Here is a 26,597-nt window from a genome sequence, read left to right as displayed (position 1 = left end):
AGACACAAAATGACTAAAAAAGACACAAAATGACCAAAATAAGACACAAAATGACAAAAAAAGACACCTAAAGACACAAAATGACTAAAAAAAGACACAAAATGACCAAAAAAAGACACAAAATGACTAAAAAAGACACAAAATGACCAAAATAAGACACAAAATGACAAAAAAAGACACCTAAAGACACAAAATGACTAAAAAAAGACACAAAATGACCAAAAAAAGGACACAAAATGACAAAAAAAAGACACCTAAAGACACAAAATGACTAAAAAAAGACACAAAATGACCAAAAAAAGACACAAAATGACTAAAAAAAGACACAAAATGACCAAAAAAAGACATGAAAAGAATTAAAAAATGGACAAAATAGCCCAAGACTCCATAGAGTTAAGTTGTTAACCCATTTCTTGTTCCCTGAAAAAGGCCTACTTGTATAATTCTGAAATGTACATTATTTTCCAGTTTTGGTTAAGCTTACCTTTTTTTATTTACCTCTGGCAGTTCACCACTTACCTTTGGACCCTTTCAAGCTGTTCATTTGACTTGAACTGCTTGAATTTCAATAAAAAACTGGAAAAATTGGGCTGTTCTAAAACTTTTGACCGGTAGTGAATATGATGACAATCAGTTGATATCTGATCAGAATGCAGAATGTGTGTTTTCTACTAACTGAGCAGCGATCTTGATGAACTTCTTGATGAGCTGGACTCTCTTGCAGAGCGTGGGGCAGAGCAGCACCTCGGTCATCACCCACAGCTGGACCTCGTTGCAGCGCTGCAGCAGCAGCTCTAGCGCCACCGTGTGGCTGCTGCTGCTGTGGCGGCTGAAGGTGAAATAGACGAGTTCTTGCTGTAGAAGAGCAACACGTGTTCATGAGCATACAGGCTTAACACAGGGGTGTCAAACTCAAATACACAATGGGCCAAAATTTAAAACTTGAATAAAATCGCGGGCCAACATTGAACAAATAAACCTTTTAATATATACCAAACATGTTTTGCTTTAACATTAAATATGGAACCAGCAACGCTTATAAACATACAATATATAACTAAATAGTGCAGACATGCAAAATCAAATTTCAAATAAAAAACACATCAATGTCATTAATTTATTAAATAAAAATTGCATGCCTCTTTTCTATTTGCATCCTTCTGATTTAAATATCAAAATAAAGTTGTTCAACAGGTTAATACATTTAAAAATAAAATAACTAATAAATCTAGTATTAACGGTAAATGTGCCGTATAATACCGGCGGGTCAGCTTTTATAGTACTATATTTGTATATATATTTATATATATATATATATATATATATATATATATATAAATATATTTTAAAAATTAATCTTTTGTGTTTTTTTGGAAGGCATTTTCAAAAAATTCAAATATATAAACTGGCATATAAAGGGTTAAAATTCTGAAAATGTTTTAATGTTTGGTAGTTTTGAACAAGTCTGAAGTTGTTTAAGAGATTTATGGAAAAAAAATTGAAATAAATTTTGATGTATTTTTATTTTATAGCAGTTTTACTGTGCGTGGACGTTTTTGTCCACGAGGGACACCAGAGGGAGTATCTGGCACTACATAAAAAATACTAATGCAATCAAATCAGTTTTGTTGCTAATCTTTGACATATCCAAGACTCTAATCACCACCAAAATTCCAGCTTCCTACTATTTATTTTATGGGGAAAAAAATCATTTTTCGTGTTTTTTTGGAAGAAATTATGGAAAACTTTAAATTTATAAACTGGCATATAAAGGGTTAAACTTTTGAAAATTATTTAATGTTTGATAGTTTTGAACAAGTCTGAAGTTGTTTAAGAGATTTATGAAAAAAAACTGAAAAAAATATTGATGTATTTTTATTTTATAGCAGTTTTAGTGTGCGTGGACGATTTTGTCCACGAGGGTGGTTAGAGGTAGAACATTTGAGGGAGGCACCAAGGTTATAATAGTTTTGGATTTTTCATTAGTTTTAGTTTTAATTTCGTTGTCAATTTTTGTTTTCAAATTCAGTTAGTTTTAGTTAGTTTTCAGAGTGAGTTCATTAGTTTTAATTAGTTTTTATTTTTTGGAAAATGCTTAGTTTTAGTTTAGTTTTTATTAGTTTTAGTGTTAGTTTTAGTTTTTTGTAATGGGGTATTTGTTGGGTGCCAGATTCAATAAGGTCACAATAAATGTTTCCTTTGTTTCCTTTGTCTGATCCATCTCAGCCCCAATAAGTTTATTAAGTCATAAAACCAGATGGATTAAATAGATTTAATATCAACCAAAAGAATTATGTATAAAAAAAGTTGACAAAGATGAAAACTAAGGACATTTCCACTATAATTTCAGTTAGTTTTAGTTCGTTTTGTAACCACAAAATACAGTTTCAGTTAGTTATCGTTTTTTTAAAAACTCTCGTTTTTATTTTTATTTCAGTTAACGAAAATGTTTTTTCAATTCTAGTTTTTGTTATTTCGTTAGTTTTCGTTAACTATAATAACCTTGGGAGGCACAAGGGTTAAAACAGGTTCAACCCTTCTGAAAGGCAGCAGATATTCAGTTTATGGGACAAACCTCGTGTATTGAGTCAAAGATGCTCCAGTCAAAGTTGGTGAGAGCGACAGCAACGTCCCACGTGTTCAGACTGAGCATCCGAGCCGTCCGCTGCTGCAGCTCCGAGTTATCTGTGAACGGATTCTGGAGAGAAGAATAAGAGAAAATTAATACACGATATTATGTTTTGTTATAATTTGACTAAAAACGGTTAGTTACATGTACAACAGAAGAGACTATTCTGACACCACTTGTACCATAAATCAGTAGTTCTCAACCTTTTTGAGTCGTGACCCCCAATTTAACATGCATGTTGTCCGTGACCCCCACTCAAAGACACAACATGACCAAAAAAGACACAAAATAACCAAAAAAGACACAAAATAACCAAAAAAAGACACAAAATGACCCAAAAAAAGACACAAAATGACCAGAAAACACACAAAATGACTAAAAACAGACACAAATTGACCAAAAAAAGAAACAAAATAACCCCAAAAAGAAAAAAAATAACAAAAAAAAGGAAACAAAATGACCAAAAAAGACACAAATTGACCACAAAATGACACAAAAAAAGACACAAAATAACCAAAAAAAGACACAAAATGACAAAAAAAAACCACAAAATGACCAGAAAAGACACAAAATAACAAAAAAAAAACCACAAAATGTCCAAAAAACCCACAAAATGACCAAAAAAAAGACATTAAGTGACCAAAAAAGATTAAAACACATTAACACATGAACACTTTAACACAGTGGAGACAGAGCTGACTTCCAAAATGATTTGGCGACCCCCAGAAATCATCTCGCGACCCCAATTGGGGTCCCGACCCCAAGGTTGAGAACAGCTGCCATAAATAACTGACACATTGCAGATATTCTCACCAAGACTTCCCCCAGGTCCTTCCTGCAGACATGCAGCCTCCCGACCGGCCGCAGAGCCTCGGAGAAGACTCGGTCCTGAGGCTGCAGCAGGAGCCGCCCTGCCACCACAAACAGCAGAAAACCATTAAAAGCTGCCAGGCGGCGTGTAACGCAGCTATCAGCAGCAGAGATAAGAGTCGACTCTGAGGTGGCCCGCGTCGCTTCTATCTCTGATAACAGACGCTGACTTTAATTCTCTGGACTGTAAACGTTTCTCTCTTTTAACTCTCGTCACTGGGGAGATATGAGGTCAGCTCTGGTGTCTGGGCTCAATATATCACTCAAGATGGGAAAAAATATGAAATTTAGTGAGAGATTAAAGCGCTTTGCAAGTATTTCATGAGACATATTTTATTTCAGGTTCTACTTATATTACAGGATAGTTTATATACTTATTCTGGACATTAGTTGTGTCAAGATTTAAAAAAAAAAAACGTTAATAATCAAAAACACAAATCATAGATTGAATTCAGATTGCCACCATGACTGTGAGTTATCATGTATTGCTGTAATGACTGTAGCTGGTTAGTTATAATGATATTTACCTCCATTGTAAGTGACGGCCACTAGCACCAGTTCTCCCAGTGGGACCTCCATCCTGTCTGCCACCGCCTGCAGCAGCTCCTGGGCCACGACTCCAACCTGGACCCTCATACTGAGGAACGAGTCCATGCTGATGTACATGTGACACAGCACTGCAAGAGACAACATATGTTTCAGTCAGGAGCAATACAGAATTCATTTTTTAATAAAAAAAAAAGTAATTTACATGTCTGGGAAATTTAATGTAGGTATCATTTAACTCAAAACTTGATGCAAGTATTGTATTTTGATGTAAACTATTAAGAGTAAAAGTATTGAAATAGACAGTGGGAGTTTTAATGTATAATGCCTGCTCTTAATGTCCTTTAGGCCAGTAGTTCTCAACCTTTTTGAGTCGCGACCCCCAATTTAACATGCATGTTGTCCGCGACCCCCGCTCACTGAACACAATCTCACACACACAGTTCAGATCACCCAAAAAAGAAAAAATGACCTATAAAAGGAAAGAAAATGACCAAAAAAGATACAAATTGACCACAAAATGATCAAAAAAAGACACAAAATGACTAAAAAAAGACACATTACCAAAAAAGACACAAAATGACTAAAAAAAGACAAAATTACCAAAAAAGTCACAAATTGACCACAAAATGATAAAAAAAAAAGACACAAAATGACCAAAAAACACACAAAATAACCCAAAAAAAGACATAAAGTGACCAAAAAGACTAAAACACATTAACACATGAACGCTTTAACACAGTGGAGACAGAGCTGACTTCCAAAATGATTTGGCGACCCCCAGAAATCATCTCGCGACCCCAATTGGGGTCCCGACCCCAAGGTTGAGAATAGCTGCATTAGGCCCCTGAGGGGTTTGGGGTTGTTGTCCATGTTGCTGTTAGAGCTGCTGTGAAACGCTGACAGGTTATTTAACCATTTAGCAGCATTTCAGCCAGAAAGAAACCAATGAATTAATAAAGTCACCTGCTCTGAACCAGCAGGAAGTCCAGGATCTAACAGGGCTCCTCTTATTGATCAGGTGACCTTGAGCAGAGCAGCTGCTGCAGCGTGACCACGCAGAGAACATCTGGAGAACACTGTGGTACTATTTTTATAAACCAAGCCGATATAAAAGATTTGTCTAAATTAAGCTAAAAGGTCAAAAGGGACAATTTCTTTGATCGAAAGTCGTTCTAATGAAAAATAAGAAGGCTACCTGAAAATAGGGCTGGGCGATATGGCCCTAAAAGAATGTCACGATATTTCAGGCTATTTTTGCGATAACTATATTCTTGGCAATATCACCAAATCCTTAAAAATATATAGAAAATATGATTTTTTTTAGTCTGTATAAATAAATAAAAATCTAAAATGTAGTGTGAAGTGCAAATCTCAACAGTTGCCAAATACTAAAAAAATTTACTCTTGACTCTTGAGTATGAGCAAATAATAAAAATAACCATTTAGGGGTTCCGGGGGCATATTTTAATGACATTTTGTAAAGGAGAATAAAGGTTCTTGTATGTTTTATTTAAGGCTCTTATTTTGACGGTCTTCTTGTAAGTTCTGTGGTGGATTCTGTTAACACACTGTGCTCTTATTTTGAAAGCTGCATGTGTTTAGCGACAGAGAGTAAGTAGCTTTATGTGATTAAAACAACTTTAATTGTTAGCTAATGTTAGCTCGTGGCTAACGAGCGGCATAAAGCAGCAGCTCGGTATATTCAGCTGTGTAAGTGTTAACCTTACGCTATACATCAAGAAGTAGGAATGTTGCCAATATCATGATATGCATTTTATTAACCATATAAAAAATATACCGATATTATCGTGAACGATACGATATGGCACACCCCTACCTGAAAACCTCAGCAGATAAAGTCAAAACTAACTAGAACCTGCCAGTTAAAATGAACAGAAAGTATAAAAAGCAATCATGTAATAAAGAAACTCAAGTCCTAACTTAGGAATTTGCATTTCCAAACTTCTTCTTTCTGTTCCTGGGAAGACTCCTATTGTTCTACTGCTCCGACTTCGTGTCTCCTCCTTCAGAAACAATGCTGGTACATGATGACGGAGGAATGTTGGACCACTCACCCTCCTTGGCGTCCCTCAGGGCTCCTCTGGGCTGGAGCCCGTTCTCTTTCAGGCTCAATTGGTGGAAAAGTGCTCTGCTCTAGAAAAGGGAAATACGTAGATTTTTGACACATTCACACTGGCTGGGAACTCTGCAGGCGTTTAGCTGGAACAATGTCTGAAGCAGGAAATGTAAAACAATCAGCTCCAATTGCCTGTATTATGTCATCGTGGGCAGCAAGAGTTGTTTAAAAAGTCTGTCTTATTGTGGAGAAGAGGGCAAACATGAGATCTTTTCACTCACCTTTCTCTGAGGGGAATATTCATCCATCGTACTGAAAAAGAGAAAAAACAACATCAGTAACAACAAATGCAGCGAATAGAAATGTTTTACTGGATCATGTTTACACGTTTCTTTTTTCTCTTGGAAAACTGTTTGGCAGGTTGTTTTTTGGTCAGGATTAAAGGTTTTAATAGTAATAGAGGGTGTATCTGTGTTAAACCTGCATTCTTTCTAAAAAAGCTGCAAGGGCGACTCAACTGGTTGTAAAAGGAAGTTAGATTGTATAGAAGTCTATGAGAATGATCCTACTTCTCACTTGATTTAACATTTTTCTAAGAAGTTTATGGTTTCAAGTCTTTTTCAATACAGCATATTGTTCACTTTGTAAATTATGATCCCATTTAGGGTAAACAGACAATAAAGCAGGACATGCTTTGTAGTGTGGTTATCTTGCAATTGAAAACTTGTAAAACTGCTGAAAAGTGCTGAAACCTTGACCCTTCCACAGTGTTTTTTCAGTTCAATACAGTTAACTGTAACATTTTGGTTGCTTAAACATGTCTGGTTTGGTGTTTTGGGCTTAAAGACACTCTGAGGAGTCGCTGTTTGTTTTCAATGACAGATGCCCCTTGCTAACCAAGCTAGCTAGCTAGTGCAAGTGTTAGCTGCTAATTTAGCGTCCCTCTTACTCCCTATTAGTTTTATTTATGCGCTGGTTGCAAAAAAAACAAGAAAACAAGATGGGGACAGCCACCACAACGCAATGGGTGATGTCACAGTGACTATATTTATTATTTTTATACAGTCACACAATTTATGCAGCTTGTGTTAAGAGCAGATGAAGAAATTAAAACTCTACTGGAAGAAAACATGAATGATTTTAATCCTAAATAGAACTTTATGTAGTGGTGCACTTCAGTCTTTTGTGGCCGAAACGGGTATTACAACAACAAACACTGAAACAAATGATCCTGACAGAAAAAAAGAGTACCTGTCCAATTTATTTTCATCAAGGAACTAAGAAAATATTATCCTGGCAAAACCATTTATTCCCTCTGTTCTTAAGTCATAATCACAGGAAATAAAACCATTTAGATCAGACAGAAAATGGATCACCTGATTCTTTCTCTCTCCACATGCCTCTCGGGGCTTCTGTAAATAACTGTACTTTGTCCTAAAAAATGATCTGGTGATTTTCCTCAGGCTGCAACTATGTCAAGTACAAAAACAACTCCAGCAGTTAATAATCAAGGTAAAGTGATGCACATATATAAATATAGAGTCCCTGCAGCGTTCAGTCCATTATTTAAGATGGGTGTCAGGGTGAGATTAGAGTGCTTTGTAGATTTTAGACCTTCCAATGTGATCCTCTCCTTTAATCACCCTATTCTCATCAGTTAGGCCCGGCTAGCATGATGGATAGCCCCGTGTCCATTATCATCCCTCAGCTTTGACTGGGCTCTGCATCACAATAGGCATGTTGGCACAAAGCCTGCCCTGAGGGATCCCTCTCACTGGACACCAGCAGTCCTGCACTAATGAAAAACCTGATTCCCACTGTACTGTCAAAACACAGCTTGTGATCTAATTCACTCTCTTGTTCCTTAAAAAAAACAACGGCACATGACAGAGTGCAGGAGAACAAACGCCGTTTGATTCCTGAGCTTTTAGAAACAGATAACTCAAGCTTTCTTTTCTGCACAAAGGCCAGATGGAAGTTGACGGGAGCAAAAGGAGTAAACGAGTCTTCTTTCTGTAAAAAATGACACCTTTTTGCTTTTCACTTGGCAGCAGATTGCCACAAAGCAGTCAACCTTGTCCTCCCCCGCAGGGAGCCTGATTGTGAAAAGCTCATAAATAGTAAGAACATGTCAGTCAGAAACACCCTCACTGAGTCCACTGCTGTAGCAGAGTAAACATGAATAAAGCAGGAAGATAATGGAGAGAGGTTGAATTATCAGCACTGGTTCTAATGGTGGCAGGTTGGAGGATCCCCAGGGAGGAGATCTGATTGGACGCTGTGGTTGGGGGGGGGCGGGTTAGGGTTAGGGTTTCTTACTTTTTATAAAAGTAAGAAAATGTAGTTATGCAACAGTTCCACTTTAACTGCTGCAAAAAAGACCAAATATTCAAGACTCAGTCAGATGTTGATTAAGAAATCTGTTTGATTTCAAGTTCTATATTTAATGTGCAGCACATGAATTACACAGACACACACACACACAACTTAATGTACAAGAAACATTTGTCTATATATATAAATAGTTTTAAAGAGGAAATTCTTTATGTATGACTAACATTCACCAATTGTCAGATCTGTGTGTAAATATTCTCCTTTTTGCACTGAGATGAGGGTAATGATCTGTAATAAGACGCTGTAAGACTTCATCTCTAACCTTTTTGCTCATTTCTATTATCTCTTTTTGACGTTGAATCTTCAGTATTTTGTGTCTATGTCAGCTAGAAGTCAAGTGGATATAATTCCGCTTTAATTTCTTACGGTTTATTTTTAGATTTACTGATAATTTTTTTTTTAAAAACATGTACTCGATGGCACTAAATCAAAGGGAACATCTTGCACAGTTGTACCAAAATGTGTTGACTAAAAAGCCCATGTAGTCATACTGTATTTATGTAACTTTATCTTTCTCCAATCACTTAACTCTTTTTTTTTTAGTGCCTCTACTGAGGCACTAAACATTCAGTTTGCTGCCTTTCATAACTTGATAGCTAACTGATAGCATAAATGTGGATGTTACTGCTAATGTGGATGTGTCAAGTTATGTTCGATACCATAAACTGTATAAAAGAATTGGTAATATTGGTTTAAGTGCCTTAAACCTGCATTCTTTCTAATGGCCACTAGGTGGCGACTCCACTGGTTGCAGAAAGAAATCTAATTGTTCTTCTGACTTGATTTATCACCTCAGTAAAGACTTTCTGAAAGAGTTTATGGGCTCATAGCAAGTTTATGGTTCATCTTGTAAATCATGGCCCCTTTAGAGTAAAACAGAAGATAAGCAGGTGGTTTAGGGCGGGGCGGCCATGTTTAGGGCGGGGCTGCCATGTGATTGACAGGCTGCTACCAGCACACTGTCACACTGTGACGTTAGTTAATAATAGTTAACTGTAATATTCTGGTCACCTAAAATATCTTATTCAGAGTTTGGAGATGCTAAATGATATTCTGAAGAGTTGGCTGTCTTTTTGTTTGTTTAGGGTTTTTTTTTTGGAAAGCATCCTAATTACTGTCACAGTTCAAATGAAATACAGATGCACCTTGCTAGCCATGCTAGCTAATTAGCTAGCACATTAGCAGATAACTTAACTCCCCCCTCCCCAGCTTCACCCTAATATTCACTTCTGTCTCTAAAAAAACAAGATGTTGATGGCTAAAATGTCAAATTTGAGGCTTTAAAACTGTAGTCACACAAACAAATGGGTGATTTATAGTCTATTGTTGATGCACATTCTGCTTAAAAAGATCAGTTTTACCAATCCAGTGAAGTTTAGTGTATTCCTACTGTATTTTCTATGTTTTTTGCATTTATTTGTACATATGTGTATATGTGGAAGTGGCCTTTAGTTTGAAATTGTGTCCAGTAAAAAGAAGCAGAGATTTTTTTCTTCTCTGGAAAGTGACAAACATTTCTGACAGCTGTCATTAATTCTCATAAATTCCTATACTTCCTCAATTTTCGAGTTTCAAGTTAAAGAGCTCCATGACCTTCATATTTCTGCTCATAACAACCCAGAACACTGTAATTACTCTCCGGTCTGTGAATGCATTCATTGATGAGAGGCTAAATAAAAGCTGCAGCAGAGAAGCAGCTCTTTCTTTGCTCTCAGAGACCAGTTTAGTGTCTCTGCTTCCTTTCAGACCTCCAACATTCAGACTGGCTGTTGTACACACCAGGGCCTGATATCAATAGATACATCAGTGTTTCTATAGATCATTTATACAGTGAGGTATTGTATCAGCCTGTGTCTATATGTGGCTTATGAAAACAAACTAAGTGATGTGGTAACTCACTGTCTGCGGTGCAGCATGTAGACTTTCTGCAGGTCTCCCACATCTTTCTCCAGCGACGGATGTTCATACAGGTCATCCAACACGTAACGACACAGAGTCTGGAAGGAAATGTCAAGTTTCATTTCTCCCATATTAACCCTTAATAGGACACTCATTGAAATACTTGCAAATTCCAAATTTCAACCCTAGAGAATATTGGAGGATATTACATACTGCCAGAATGTGTAAAAAAAACCATACGGACCCAGGGGAGGGGGGTCATATTTTGAGAAAAAAGTTACATATTTAGGAGGAAAAAATCTCAAATTAATGGTAAAAAAGAGAAATCTACGAGAAAAAAAATGTGCAGATTTAGGAGATTTAAAGTGGTGAATCTGGGAGAAAAAAGTAGTTTTTTTTTCTCACTTTTTTCTCGTAAATCTGCGACTTCTTTTGCGCAGATTTGCCACTGGAAATCTCTCAAATCGGCGACTTTTTTTCTTGTAGATTTGCCACTTTAATCTAGTTACGTAGCCTGATCTTTACTGATTGAATCCATGTGGCTCTACGACCTCACAGAGAGACTTGGGGACCCAGCTTGATATCCACTAAAGTTACCAAATATAGTTCTTCACCTGATAAAGGGTTAACTTCCCCTCACAGCCAGTTTCCACCCTTCTGTCCGTTATATTTCCTACCTTCATGAACAGCTTGACGTGCTCGTCTTCCCTCAGGAAGTCTCCACAGAGGGACATCCACTGGGACACCAGGTGAAGGACCTTTCGTTTCCTCTCCAGAGCCTCCTTCCTGTCCTCCTTCCTGTCCTCCTTCCTGTCCTCCTTCCCTCTCTGCCGCTTGGTGCAATAGGTGGCATTGGGTTAAGGCTTCAGCACAGACGGTCATTATATTATTATATTTACTATCATTGAATGCAGCATACAATGACGTATGAATAAAGCCTGTGTGTGAGGACATTTGGGCCGGTCCTCACTTCTTTAAAGGCTTTTTTTTTAGATTTCAGACTTTGTTTTAAGGGTCAAAGGTTACATGATAATGATAATGAACTGAAACTGTATTGTGTGGTTACAAAACTAACTAAAATTATAGTGAAAATGTCCTTCGTTTTCGTCTTTGTCAACGTTTTTCATACATAATGAAGATGGATCAGACAAAGGAAATAAAGGAAACATTTACTGTGACCTCTTTTAATCTCCCACCCAACAAATACCCCATTACAGAACACTACAACTAAATGTTTAAAATGTTTCAACAGCTCGCTTTCTCACTTCCTCTCTCATTGGAACCATAAAAAGCCTGCATATGCTCCCTATTATTGCGTCTGTGTGTGTCTGTGTGTTTATTTAAGGTTTATTTTAGAGAGCCCGTTGGATCTAGATGGTGGAGTGGGGCAGCTTTGACTCAATAAAGCAGCCGTGTTTCTGTCTGTGGCGTTCACAAAAGAAGGTTATTATGAAATGAATCCAGACGAGGAGCTCTTGTGAATCTTTGTAATATAATTATGTTTCTGTGATGAAGGATATTGTCCGAGCAGAGCTTGGCATAAATCGCTGGTTGACATGAACACTGGGTAGGTCAGCAGGAAATCATCCAGCAGTGTATCTGCAGAGATAGATATTTTATTGACAGAGGACAAAAGACAGCACAGTTTTTAGTAATATAACTTTAGAAATACAAGATTTCTCACTGACAAGAGTTTAAAAGTTAAACTGACTTGCAGACAGGTTATAAACACGCCTCATTAGGTTTACAGTGTACAGGATGCTGCAGGGCAGATACACTGACCTTGACAACTGTATGATTAATGTTTCTGAGCTGCACATTCTCTACAGTAGTCCTGTACTTTTAATTGCAATGGCAGCTCTGAGACTCGGCTTTGCTGTTTCCTACTCCATCTTAATAATAACACCACGAGGAGCTCTTTCTCTGCCCTCAAATATCAGTTAACAAGCATGACGCAGAGACGTTTCAGAGGCCAGTATCATGTAAAAGACCTTTCAATGGCGCATTATTCTCAGATAATCACTGGTGCTGAAACCACCGAGGAGGATTCCTCTGTTCCCTTCGCTCCGACAAGTTCAAACAAGCCTTTACTGGCTTAATCTGCAATCTCACACACTGGCCTCTGCAGGCTGTATCAGTAAAGATAAGCCAGTAATGTGTCAGTTGACTCTCTGACCTCTGATGGAGTCTATATTTTCTTTGTGATTATCTTAAAAACAAAACAACCTGATATTGCTGAGCCATCACTAATGTGTTTACATGCAGCATGATTCTGCTGCTGTGTCTTTGCTGCTGTGTGAGTTCTTGCCAAGGTTACGCATGGCTAAGTGTTTCTGTAAATGGATTAAATTAAAGCTGGTCAAATGGATCACCAGCTAGCTTTGACAACTTCCCTTAGCATGAAATGCACTTACAGTTTGTTTGTCACATCTAAAGTCCCTTTATCTCAGAATCTCAGAATTTTAAAATGCATGTAATCATTCCCCAAATTTGTAAAAGTGCATTTCATGAAAAAGTGACATAAAAAAAGTGGGGCTAAGCAATTTTTAATACATTTCATTTTAAATTACATGTTTGACTCGAAACTCGATAATCCAGATAAAACAATTATTGTGCTGCATTCTGTTGGTTTTCTTGTTTTATCTTTCTTTTAGCCCATTTCTGCTGAGTCACTGACTGGAATATGTTGAATATAGTTCTCCATAATGTTGGATATATGTTTCGCAGTTTTGAGTACGTTGTGGCGGCCCACTGCAACATAATTGATGTAATCTATTTTTATTTATTTTTTGTATATACTGAATATATGTTTTGTGGTTCTCAGTCGGCTGTGGAAGTGAACAAACATTACATAGTTGATCTTATTTATGTTTTTTATCTATTATTCATTAATTATTTTTTTACATTTATTTAAACGTGTTTAGTTAATTTATTTCTTTATATTTTTTACATTTATTTTTGTACCTGAATTATATATAACGTTAAAAAAAATACAAAGTTTTCAATATTGACTAAAATAATTGTAAAAATAAAAAATAATAAAAAAATAAAATAAAATAAAATAAAATAAAAATAAATAAATAAATAAAATAATAAATAAAAAAAATATACTGACTAAAATAATTGTAAAAAAAAAAAATTAAATAAATAAATAAATAAAATAAAATACAAATAAATAAATAAAATAATAATTAAAAAAATATATATTGACTAAAATAATTGTGATTAAAGTTTAGCAATAATGGAGCATGAAGAGAAAGAGAGGACAGTAGCTCATGATGCCCGGCCACAAGCCAAAAGCTTTACAAATCCTATTAGGACCAACGTCCTCTCAACCCCGCTGTAAGTGTGCCTCATACCCAGAATTGTAAATTCTCCTCTTTAATTTCACACTGGCTTCCCAGGGCCTTTGTGTGCGTTCTGGTCCACAGGATCCCTGACATCATTATGTTAATCCGTGCAGAGCAGCTGCGTATGCATCACTCGCTGCTTATGAGAGGCTACACACTCTACACATGTAGCTCCATAACAGAAACACACCTTCACACAAAGCCAGAAAAACAACATGCAGAACATCACTCACCCACCCACACACTCTACTGTACCTACACACACACACACACACACACACCGTGCAGTACACTGCTGTGTGTTTGTATATTTTCCTTCAGCTATCTAAAGTGAAACACTTTCTCATGAGTAACAGCTTACATACCACTCCCCAGGCTGTACTCTCTGCAAGTTTTTTGAAGTTGGAAAAACAGAATAAATATTTAATTCCACGACCTAAAGTCATATTCTCAAGTTTTTCTTGGTAACACAGCAAAAAAATAACTAAATATATAAAAAAAAGCAGGGAATGTCCTGCAGAGTAGATTTAATTCAAGCAGTTTGGCAGAAGATGTGTTCGCTTCACTGACCCAAAAACATTTATGCATTAACTGTGCTGTATAAATAACGTTTAACAGTCTGCTGGGGCTGATTTATTTTTTTTACTCCTACACATCCCACAATTTTTATTTAAAATATTCAGTTTTGATCAGTGGTTGGCCTCGATCAGAGAAGTGAATGTGGGATGTGCAGAAATCTGAAGCGTATATGTTGCTGTTTGGTGCTCTGTCGTACAAAATCCTGCTTTCTGACACTCAAGCCAAAGTAAATTTAGTTCCCTTTTAGAGGAAATGCAGAATGGATTAATTGATCTAGCTCGGGAATCTCCTGTGAAATCAATCAAACTGTCAATGCACCTGCCAATCCCTTCTGCACTTCAATAAGAGCTCATAAAATTGATCAATTTAGCCTTTGAAATACGCATGTTAATGTGTGACTTATTGGCTCAGTAAGCACCAGAAGACATCCTGTTGGTGTAAAAGCCTTAAATTATAATCAGAGTCTGTATTTAGGCATTTTTCATTTGATATCCGCTCACTGAAAGTGATGTTTTCTTCACTGCAAATAAGCATCAACATCTCCACACATTCGCATCAGTAAAAGAGCTGGAACATCCTCTCATTAAAAACACAAATGTTCCATTACATGTTTTTCAGAGCTGGCAGTGTTCAGAATCTGTGCAGAGCAAGAATCAATAGCTGCACTCAGAGATTGGGAGTCGGGAAGGAAACAGTGAACACTTGGTGAATGCTCGCCACAGAAGGAAACATAGAAGAGCTCCACTCTCTGCTGCAGTTTTTCTCTTTGCTTTCCCTCTAACATGCCCGTGGTGCTTCAGGAAAAGTGCCTTCTCCTGCAGAAAGCTCCTCTGCATTCTTAATGTTGTGTACCGAGTATAGATGGAAGCAAGTGCTACCATGATGACATGAAATTGGCTTTCTAATGTGCTGTACATCATGTAACTCATAAACACGACGTCAATAACACGATGCAACCATCAGTCATGTTGCTGCACTAGAGAGGGAGAGCAAACACGGCAGCCTGCTGGATGCTCAGATAAATCTCTTTTTGATGAAATCAAGGATCTTGTTGCTATCATGGTGAGCTGAACCTCCAAGGGCACACTTAGTAGTAGCAGTAGAGACTGTAGAGCTCCAGTATTCAGAGAGAGAGAGAGCCAAGGCCAGCAGGAGTCACTATTAAACAGCACTGAGTGCAGATCAATGGCTGGTCAGGACTCACTTCATTCTTTCTCTTTCTCAGGTCTCTGGCTCTTTGACCCTGGGACATCTCAGCATCCTGCTCTGCTCTCAGCTCCTATTATATATATATATATATATATATATATATATATATATATATATATATATATATATATATATATATATGGAGGCTTCACTCAGTGCAAGGTGAGCAACACACTGCTCACTCAACCAACAGGATTTGAGCCAAAAGGTTACGTTTTACTGTTAATAGGCTAACTGGAGGAATAAAGCGATGTCATACCTTATCGCCTGCTACTTCAGCTCCATGGTGCACTTCACATCAATATTAAATATTCAATTATAGCAATAAAATATCCCATTCAACATGAGATAACTCTCCTGTGCATGTAAAATGCACCATTTTCAAACTGCAGGCATCGCTCCCCAGAGGACATTTAGATCAATTTCATTCACTTCCTCATCAAAATGAGTAATGATCTCTGGTATGAGGTTAGCCTGCCTCCATGCTGATGACAGATCATCTGTGACCATCTCCAAGGAAAAATCTGCATCCCCCTTTTCTTCCCTCCTTGTTTCCCCTTTCCTCCACCAGACAGTGTTTGTCATTTCTCTCTGTTATGCTTCCCTTCGCTTGTGTGACTGCTACAGCTCTCAATCATCTTCCCTCCTCAAACATCTTCCAGCTCAATCAAACACTCTCCTCTGCCTTGGCAACAGTGTCACATTATCATGTACCTGCTGGGAAGAGAGGAAATGTGTTCATTTGTCGTCGCTGTGAGGCTGGACCGCATGCCACGCAGGCTGACACGGCATCAGATATGAGCAACATTTATCTCAGGCATTTTTAAATGGCTCAAACTTGGAGCCATTCTGGGAATGATAGCACATGATTAGCCCAGTAATATAGCCCAGAGGGGGCTGCTGTCCCAGAGAGGGAGGGAGAGATGGGAGGGAAACGGGTAAACTGAGTTATTTCTGTCTTTTGCTTTCTATCTTTCAGAAGCACACAGAAACATCAGTGGACATGCACAATAACACCACTTTAACAAGTTTTTACCATCAACCCACTAAATATTTTTGGCTCAAAATAAATAACATGCTCATTCACACAGAGACAAAATAGAGTATGACAAGAAGGAGAGGAACTTTAAAGTATTGATGCTGACCTGACTCCGCCCCCTGGTCCTTGTCCAGTGTGAGGTCATTCAGCAGGTGCTCCAGGATCTTCTCCGGGGTTCCTGACACCACCACGTACCTGTCAGACACAACAGAGTCAGTGGACGAGTCCTCCTCGATGGAGGACAGCGAGCGGCTGCTGCTCCACTCCTCCTCTCCCTCCGTCCCCTCGTCGTCTATGTAGCGGAAGTAGGGGACGTCGAAGGTGGGCATGGTGAGGGGCTCGGCCCGGCTGGTGCTGCTGCTGCTGCTCTCCTCCGAGCCCTCCTCCTCCTCCTCGTCCTCCTCCTGCTCCACCAGGGCAGCGTGCAGCAGGCTGCCCTGCTCCTGCAGCAGGTTGGGGTTCGGCTGAGTCCGAGATCCCATCCTTACAGAGTCCCTGTGCCCTCACGCCGGCAACGTTGCCGTGGTTACTGCTGCATGCCCCTCTCACCAAGCCATCCATCCATCCATCCCTCCACCTGCAGCCTGAGTCCTCTGCTGTCTGTCCTGAAGCTCTCTGAACTATCCTGCTGTGGTCACGGCTGGAGGAGCTCCTGAAGAGTTGAAGCTCCGCCTCACAGCCCCACGCTGCTCACTGCTATGTGTTTAATGTAGTCGTCTATGTGCTGAGCTGTGATGTAAGCACTGTGAGAGTGAGTGTGTGATCCAGAGAGACAGAGAGGAGACTGATGAGAGAGAGAGAGAGAGAGAGAGAGAGAGAGAGAGAGGGAGGGAATCTAGGAAGGAGGGGAGTGGAGAGGCTTACCTCCTGCTCCTCGCCTCCTCTCTCCCTCCTCCCCTCGCCGATGCAGAGAGGGCTGGCTGCTGTGACGATATCCTCTGGAGAACCAGCACATCGTGGCCTCGCTCCCTCAGACACACTCGGACTGCCTCGTCACTGTGGGGCTGGCCACGGAGAGAGAGAAAGGAGGGAGGAGGGAGGAGGGAGGAGGTGTTATCACCAAGGAGATTCCCTGTATTCTCTCCCACTCACACAAATCACCACTGATTTCCATCATAATACTCTGTCAAAGCCCTGCACTGTAAATGAAAGAGAATTTCCATATATCATTATTCAGGCCTTATCGCTGGAGCCCATTCAGGGATTTACATAAAAGGCTTGCACAAATTTTAATTACCAGTTCCTATGTAGAGCCTGTTAAATTATGGGTGGTGTCTAGAGACGCTGTGTTTTCAGGGTTAAACTCTGGTTTAGTGGTTCACAGTTCACTCTAAACTCACATGGTAGGGCTGGTCTTATGTCTTATGTTTTATCTCTTATGTCTTATGACCAGCGTGAGGTGCTATGAATGATAAATTCATCCTCATGTTCCTGTCCCCAGACTCTGTTTTACTTTCTCTCTTAGTCACGCAGTCACACAGCGTCACCTAATCATTATTTTTTTCTATCAAAGTCCAAGTCATAGACAGTAAAATCTCCTTTATCCCACTTATATACGACAATACATTTCCATTTAAATGATTCATTGGTGTGGAATCATTTTTCATATAATCGGTTAATTAAATCTACTAATTAGGTGATAAAAATACTCAAGGGGGTATCCATGTAGATGTTTAGAAAATCGTCAAAACGATACATGTATTTTGTATGATTTTTTCTCTAAAGTGGTTCTATTATGATATAGAAAATCTGGTGGTCAAACTGTGTTACAGCAATACTTACGTCATATGGAGGAGGATTAATGTTCTGGATCGAACCACAAAAGACAATGCTGAGTCTACAGAAAGATTATTTATTTATTTATTTATTGAATTACCAGAAAAATGTTATATCGTGATATATATCGTTATTGAGATATGAAATGACCTATATTTGGATATATGTTTTTGGTCGTATCACCCAGGAGATCACATATATTTTAATATTTTTAGCCTAATGTATACTGTAGTTTGATATCTATGATGGTTTACATCACTGGTCAGCCTGGACACTAAACATCATTTCAAAAAGAAATATCTAAATATGCATTTATTTTTGCTATTATATTTTTTAAAAATGGCTTTGTCTCTGAAGTGTAAATGTGTCTGGTAGCTGCCTGACAATGAGGGTCTGGATCAGAGATATTGGTCTTAATGAGGAGTCCGCTGCATGGTGCACGCTCACGCATCCTGCATCAGCTAACCTCCTTCACCTCCTTCCCCCTCGCTCTCCTCAGCCATCAGTCACACAAACACAAGCCGCCCTGCATGCAATTAGCCAGACACACAGACTGGAAGTGGTTGCAGTTTTCTGCCCTAATTGCCTTTTGCAGAAAAGCATCCACAAGCCTTCAGCAGAACATGACTTCCCGGCACATTAACACTTATCTATGATCTGTGGACATACATAAGTAAACAGGCATATTATAGATGCACAACACATACACAATATCTCCTACAACACACAACTGTGTCCATCACTGAGAGGCCTGCATTTTTAACATTAACATTAAACAGTCTGGCCGTCACATCTTCAGACAGCAGAGATGTTTTAGAGCCTCAGAAACCTTTAATGGAAATGTGACTGTCAGTTCTTTCAGTGCTGCGATTCCCGACTCTAAGGAAAGTTCACATGTGTTAAAGGGAAACTTGTTATTTATTTCCTTTTTATATCTTAACCCTCTATGGTACGGTGTTGCCCTCAGGCAGCGTACCCTTTTTTGGCCTGTCAAATTTATACAATGCATGTTTTTGAGTGATGGGATACTTTAAAAAAAAGGGAAGAGTATAGGGAACCAATAGCAATGCTTTAATTTGTCACATGACCTCCAGGAGGCCATATTGAAACCCTTTTTTGCAGACTTTTACAAAGGAAACAGCTTTGCCATTTTGCGCCACAAAAAAACACTCAAACGTCATTTCCTGGCCCTTTTCCATCTGGAAAAACTATAATCCTACTGATAGGTGAGTAAACCTTCTTTTTTGATAGTTTCATACACTTAGACTGTTCAAGACATTCATTTCAATGGGTCGTTGGTTCAATGGTACAGACAAGAAACGGGTAAAAAAGTTCCTTTTATAATGTTTTTTAAATTTAAAATGTTTTGTATTGTACCCTGTTGAAGCTACTGAATCTTTTACACATGTTTATTAAATAAATTATGTTAAAATTAATTTTAAAAACTTTCTTTTTCACTTGTGCACCGTTATGGTACAATGTTGCCTACGGGCAACAAACCCCAAAAACTTCCCCAAAAAGTTTTTTTTAAGAAAATTTCTTCAGAATATGTTAATTTAGTCTATTTTCAGACAAAAAACACTCCAACCTTTTTTTCCTCAACTGGCATCATAATGCGTACCATAGAGGGTTAATAAGAACAAATACACACATGCATACTTGTATAAAAGCTCTCATCCTGGACTCGTGTCCTGTGTAAAAACAGACGTTATTCTCCTGTCACAGGACCGACAGTATGACGGGTTAGAGGGCTGGAGGCAGGACAAAAAGCAAAGAACCAGAAAATTCCCAGAAAGGCAAGGCTGTGCTGATTAGCTTCCTGCTTCTTGGGAAAGAGACATTGGCGGTGCTATCTTTATGGAGACGTGACGTACACAGTGTGCCTGAGCTCCATCACTGGTTTTTCTGCCTGAATGCGTCAGCAGAGCAAGCTGAATTCTTGACTATAATTAAGTGTCTCAGTGTTTACGGGTCAAACAGCAAACAAACCTTTCCTCACAATGAATTATTGATCCTGCCTCTGCTGCTGCAAGCCACTACTCAGAGTGCACTGGGCCTTGTGGTTGCTAGTGTCACTAAAAAAACCCAATCAGGCCTCTAGAGTGGATGCTTGTAATGAGACGGAGCACCGGGGGAACAGCATGGAGGTGACCCAGACCCACAGAAGTCCTCCTAACATGGATGCATGACGCAACATGAAGCAGGAGAGTAAACACGACTTATCAAAGTAATGTCTGCTCCATAGTTTACTGTCTGTTTCAGGGTTCCAGATGCATTCCTCTGGCTGCAGGGACACTTTCTGTCTGCAGGACTCTGTCTGCTGCAGCAGCTCTGGTATGAACTCTGGAAGGTGTCAGTCTGACAGGCTGCAGATTTGCACTCAATTCCTCTCAAGGAACAGTTCGGATCACACAGAATGAGAAGATGAGGGATAATAATAAGACCAAAGACTCATACATCAGTGTTGTTTTCAAAGAATCCTTTGATGCGCTTCATTATCTCCAGTAGTAATTAGGTGGAACTCCTGAATTTAGCTCTGATAATATACAGTCAACAAGAGAATGTGAATGTTATGGAAAATATTTGCACAGCAGCTTTCTCATGCCTGGTGCAGCAGAGAGCAGCAGTTCTAATCAGACGGACGAGTGAAGACGATAAAGTTGATGAAATAACGTTATGTAAGGTGTAAGAAAAGTGTCAAACAGCAGAAGATCATGCACATCTACGTGATACAACCTGAATAATTCAAAACTGTGGCGATATAATGAGACAAATGAACTAGAGATTCCTCAAGTCAAAACTCTAAACTATTACATTTAAACCTGATGGGTTTTTTCAGCAAAATTAATTATGAATAGTCCGATTTTTTGCAGATTGCATAACATTCATGCACCAGAATCTCTCACACGTTTTCACAGACGTATGATCTGCCGTATATTAAGTATTCCTGTTTCCAGCAACTGGGATTTAGCTGATTTCTAAGCTCTTTGATGTTTGGGCTTAGATATTTATATGAGTCACATGTGATATTCTATATATGCATTGTAGCATCATTGGATTACTTTAAACCATCCTATAATCTAGAAACATTGTCAGATAATCTCGCATACTTTTTACTTGACGTCAAGTATTACATACATGGTGAACATTTCAGCCATTATTGCTGAGATTACATAAATGAAACATACACATTGCAGTTTGTATACTGTTTTTTTGTAATTCACATTATGAGAAACTTGGCACAATGCAGGTTACTAAAACAACAATAAAACAGGTTGTTGTATTATGCAGCAGTGGCTCAGTGCACAGCAAAGGTCATGATATTGAATAACAACGTTGATAAGGAGATCTTGTGTTTGCAGAAAAGGTCAGAGAGCCGATGGACTGGAATCCACCCTGAAACATACAATGTCTTGGCGTGGTGGTCGGGACACTTGCGTCAACTTTTCCTGCCATTGTTGTTGAGTCCAGCACACAGAGACAGCTGGCAGGAAGCAGAGCAGAGCCCACCACCAGGTCGGCCAATCAGAAGGCTCCTACGCACCAACTGGCAGGCGATGTAATGTTTTTAAAAAAACGTGTGCAGGCTGAACTGAACATACTGTGCATGTACTTTAGTTATCAAGGATGCTGTCATTACTGATATAGATTTATTGTTCCCTAAGGTTCTGTAAGGGCATTGCAACTGTAAATAGACCTAGCCCAACTTATATGTAATAAATACAGTGCATTTCTAATGTAATGCATACATTTTAATATTTATTCTATCTTATTATTTTTATTTTAGGCATACTCTGTGATGTTCTGTTGTGTTTATTGTTTTACTCTTTGTGCTTTTATTGTTTACATAATTCGTTTTTTTATGCTTTTAATTTGTAAAGCACTTTGGTTTGCCTTTGGCTCGGAAATGTGCTATATAACTAAATGTGCCTTGCCTCACATATGAACACAATGCACTCTAATATATATTGTTGTGAAATCTTTTATTTATTGATATCAGTCTTACATCTCTTTTGCAGCAGAGTGGAGACTTTTTTGTAAATTTAATTGAAGGGAGCTTTTAGTAATCTAAACAGAATCTCAAAGGAAACATTCATCTTCAGAGAAGCAGAGACGCTATAGAAAGCATGCAGGCCAATAAAAACAGACAACAAATTAAAAGCTGTGTGATGGATGGAAGACTGCAGGGAGTATGAGAAATGATGCGAAGGCAAAATGCTCCCAGAACAGCAGGATAAAACAACAGCACAGCCCAGAGTAGAGTGGACTAATGTTTTTAACTGAATATTAAAGTATGAAGTATGCTAATTAAGTAGAGTTCATAATGACATAAAGAGGACTATCTGATAAACAGCCTGACTGATTAAAGTGATAAGACCAAAGATAGCTGTTCATATAAATGCATCAAGAGTGCAGCATTTCACACAAATGCTGCAGGTCCATATCCTGCTGTTTATGAATATAGTTTGTTTGTTTTTAAACAAAAGGTGCGTACATTATGAATGTTCTGCAGCAGCGTTGCTGTGTGTCTCACCTCACTTGTCCTCTCTGGGCCCTTGCTGTGGTTCTGCAGGAAGCGGCAGCCATCCTTGGCCAGTCTCTGGACCATCTCCAGCCTGGACAAGTCCTCCTTGTCATGCAGGATGCACATGCTGCCCGGCTGCAGCGCGGGGGGCACGGAGAACACGTACTTCAGCCCACAGTCCCACGACATCACCGAGCACCAACTACAGGCTGCACACCAGGCAAACAGCAGCTCCCTGCACTCTCAAAACAAGTGAAAGAGGAGGTGAGCAGCTCAGAATGAGAGGAAGTATAGTGTGTTTCTGTGTTTGCTGTCCAGAGGAGTTAGAGAGTCTTCTGTCACTGCAGACAAACTAAATCCAAGTGGCTGAATGCCTCGATCAGCTGGAGCAGTAAAGACTTCAGTTGGTCTCCAGGTGTCTCTCTGTGCTTCACTAAACACACATTCCCTCTCTGTCCTTCCCTGCTTCTCACCACTGGGGAGGGGAGAGAGTTAGTTAGGAACAAGGTGGTTCAGGAAACATCTGCTGAGCCAGACAGCCCCAAAAAAGGAAGTTTCAAAACCTCCCAAAAGCAGGAGAGAGTTTAGACTCAGGACTGGGCAGGGTGCAGCAGACTGGAAGGTCGAACACTTGTTAGGGTGGAGACGTATGACGTACATCTGGTTAAAGGTCATTCAGAAACAGGCACGAAAATCATACTTAACTGTTCTGTTTTCAGTCCAAATGAAGACAAAACTGTCAATTAAAATAACCCACAATAAGCACACAAATGTCAATTTTAGATTCAGATTCAGATTCAGATTTGACTTTATTAATCCCACAGTGGGGAAATTTCTTTGTTACAGCCGCAAAGTTTCACACAATTTTTAAGATAAAGATAAAAATAAACATTTAACAATATACAAATATACAATAATAATATACTATACACAACCCAAATTTAAGTGGAGAAATGTGCAGATTATATGCAAAAATGTTCAGGTTGTGTTAGTGTTGTACAGTCATTTTGGTATATGGTTACAAAAGTTGAATGGATATCTGTGGCTTTGACAGAACAATCTAAAGGCATCAACTTGTGCTGGGAAATCATGATAAGCATCTCTTTATTGGCTTTTTTTCTTATGTTTTATCAACTAAATTGTTTGTTGAGGATCTAGGCTCTAATTCATTGATAAATCTGTAATACACTGAATTAATTTCTTAATAACCTGATTCATCTTTTGGTCTTTGTCATAAAATTGTGACAATGTCCATTGCAGTTTTTTATCGCATGATATCAAACTAGTTATTTTTTCTGACCAACAGTACAAAACCCAAATATTTTATCATATAAGACAAAGAAAAGTATTCATTCAGATACCACATTGGACAAGCTGTAGTCAAGATAGATAGATAGATAGATAGATAGATAGATAGATAGATAGATAGATAGATAGATAGATAGAACTTTATTGTCTGTCACGAGTGACAGAAATTCGTTTTTGACAGGCTCATATAAAAAACACTAAGAAACAAACAAACATTAAAAACACAAAAATGTGTACAATCATGCTAAAAAGGAGGAGGGGAGGCTGTTAAAAGCAACAGAGAGTTAATTTTTTGTTGTTCAGGGTGGTTATTGCAGAGGGGACGAAGGATTTTTTGTAGATGTTTTTATAATTAAATGTATAAATAATTGTTGATGCTTTTGCTTGAAAAACAATTAATCAACAATCAAAATAGTTGAAGATTTCTTTAGTTCAACTGTTTCAGTAATAATCTTAGTTGTAGCCTTAATGCTGTTTTTTTTAACAGTAAGTTGCAGTAAAGCCTTTAAAGTACCCTGTGTATTTGTATTTATTTACTTTGTTGAGCCGTCCGGACTGTTTGGATCTCATCTTCTACAGACCCAAAGTGTCTATTTTTATCAAATATCAGCGACTTGCCAGACACTTGCTAATTAATTAACTGAAGCTAGTCAGTTGGTGAATGTTAGAGAAGCAGCAGCGTATTGACCAAGGTAAAGCAAGGACATTAATCCTTCCTATGAACACTTTATCTATTAGCGTTATATCTTTTTCCCCTCTGTCAGCACTGTGATGCTTGACTGGGTCCTTCCAAAGCCATTCAATGTGCTGCTGCTCCAAACTGCTGAAACAGCAAACTGCAGAATGAGAAAAGGTCCCCGTCTCTAGGTGGTGTTCCTCTTTCATGTGAGACCCAGAATCTACAATCCCTTTTGTTCTTTCTAAGGACCTGATTGGGGAGATGCCCTCATATGTCTTTAAAAGGAGATTTCATTCTGCTTTTGCATAATTTCAGTGAAATAATTTCATCCCTTGACTACTTATTGGCTACTTATTTGTTTAGTATAGCTGGGGTGAACCTGGTCTCACAGGAATCCGTGGAATAGCCACGGAATCACTCAAATTTCCGTGAAACTGACACGGATTTCGCTACAATGCAAGTAAATATTTTTTCCTATTGGTTTGTTCCAAGTCACGTGACTTTCAAGGTCCCGGCAGTCAGAGAAAAAAACATGGCGGACAGTTCTCTCATTTTTTGTGAAAAAATCAATACTTTGACTTAGTTTCTGCATAAAAATGGATTTTGATCACATTTCTAGCGAGAAATATGTTTTATTTTCTAAATATTCACTCAGTGAATGTACATAATCACTTTGTATGTTGGAATAGCCACGGGATATGACTGGCATTAACTTGCATTGTAGCGAAATCCGTGTCAGTTTCACGGAAATTTGAGCGATTCCGTGGCTATTCCACGGATTTTGAGTTAAGCAAATCTGTGGCTATTTCACAGATTTCTGTGAGACCAGGTTGGCTGGGGTCTTTATATTCAGAATGCACTGATATTTTTTCTCATCTTAATATAATCATCATCTGATTGGTCATCCAGAACTGACTTTTTTGACGCCACATCCTTGATTTGAACATGTTTAGATAGTAAACTTCTGACGCTGTACTATATATAACTGTCTGTTAGACGCAGGTTGTTCTATAGGAAGGAAATAAGGAAATTGTTGGCCTTGAATGTCTAAAAACAACCTTCTTCCTTCCTGCTCCTTCAGACTGAACGCTCCTCAGTGAGACAAAGCAGGAGGACAACCCCAGCTTTAATGTGCTCCCACTGACCCACTTTCTCAACTAAATGAATTGCAAAGTGAGAATGCCTAAAGTCAGACTTGTTAGTGCGCTCGCTGTCTTTAACCAGGGACTACCATGACAACCAGGGGAGGTACAGCTACTGTAGGCCTGCGGTGCTGCAGGAGAGTGAGAAAGTGATGAAACTCTGTGGAGCTTGTTACAGTATAGCTTTTCCAAAATAACACCCAGTCAACTACAGACACTAAACAGCTGCAATAGCTCGTAAAAATGAAAGAATATTCTAAACAACAGAAACTATGACAACACCGCAGTGTATGAATTATCAATATAACCAGTGTCTTCTGCATGAATACCTTACTGGATTTGTCAACCGCAAATCCCAATAACAAGAGAAATGTGATCCCAGTAATCGGTGGCGGTTCTACACCAATTTTACTGTGGGGGCCAAGGAGGGGCCAGTGTTTAATCAGAGGGGCACATTAGCACATGAAAAAATGGCAAAGATGATATTTAAGCATTCAAAATCTTTGAATGTCTTGAAAAAGACACAAAATGACCAAAAAAGACACAAAATGAGAAGACAGAATAACCAAAAA

At 38.6% G+C, this 26,597-nt stretch overlaps 1 protein-coding gene across 2 annotated transcripts in view; it reads right to left on the bottom strand.

Moving 5' to 3' along the window:
* The window catches only part of LOC131976306 (rap guanine nucleotide exchange factor 5-like), a 28,141-nt gene extending 4,788 nt beyond the window's left edge, over nucleotides 1–23,353 (bottom strand). The window contains exons 1-12 of one of the 2 annotated variants that reach the window (XM_059339275.1): nucleotides 22,906–23,353; nucleotides 17,498–17,599; nucleotides 16,702–16,822; nucleotides 11,939–12,017; nucleotides 11,096–11,264; nucleotides 10,419–10,516; nucleotides 6,407–6,437; nucleotides 6,124–6,202; nucleotides 4,027–4,176; nucleotides 3,443–3,540; nucleotides 2,576–2,698; nucleotides 677–855 (exon numbers count right to left, since the gene is read on the bottom strand). In XM_059339275.1, the coding sequence (XP_059195258.1) occupies nucleotides 677–855; nucleotides 2,576–2,698; nucleotides 3,443–3,540; nucleotides 4,027–4,176; nucleotides 6,124–6,202; nucleotides 6,407–6,437; nucleotides 10,419–10,516; nucleotides 11,096–11,264; nucleotides 11,939–12,017; nucleotides 16,702–16,822; nucleotides 17,498–17,599; nucleotides 22,906–23,085 (1,409 nt within the window). In that variant the 5' untranslated portion in view covers nucleotides 23,086–23,353. Of the gene's footprint in view, nucleotides 1–676; nucleotides 856–2,575; nucleotides 2,699–3,442; nucleotides 3,541–4,026; nucleotides 4,177–6,123; nucleotides 6,203–6,406; nucleotides 6,438–10,418; nucleotides 10,517–11,095; nucleotides 11,265–11,938; nucleotides 12,018–16,701; nucleotides 16,823–17,459; nucleotides 17,600–22,905 lie in introns of both variants that reach the window. The other variant, XM_059339274.1, reaches the window with a different exon arrangement.
* Nucleotides 23,354–26,597: the final 3,244 nt, after the last annotated feature.

The sequence above is a fragment of the Centropristis striata genome, chromosome 8 (genome assembly GCF_030273125.1).
Source record: "Centropristis striata isolate RG_2023a ecotype Rhode Island chromosome 8, C.striata_1.0, whole genome shotgun sequence".
Classification (NCBI taxonomy): Eukaryota; Metazoa; Chordata; class Actinopteri; order Perciformes; family Serranidae; genus Centropristis; species Centropristis striata.
Note: the sequence above shows the minus strand (reverse complement) of the source record. Positions and strands in the feature narration are given on the sequence as shown.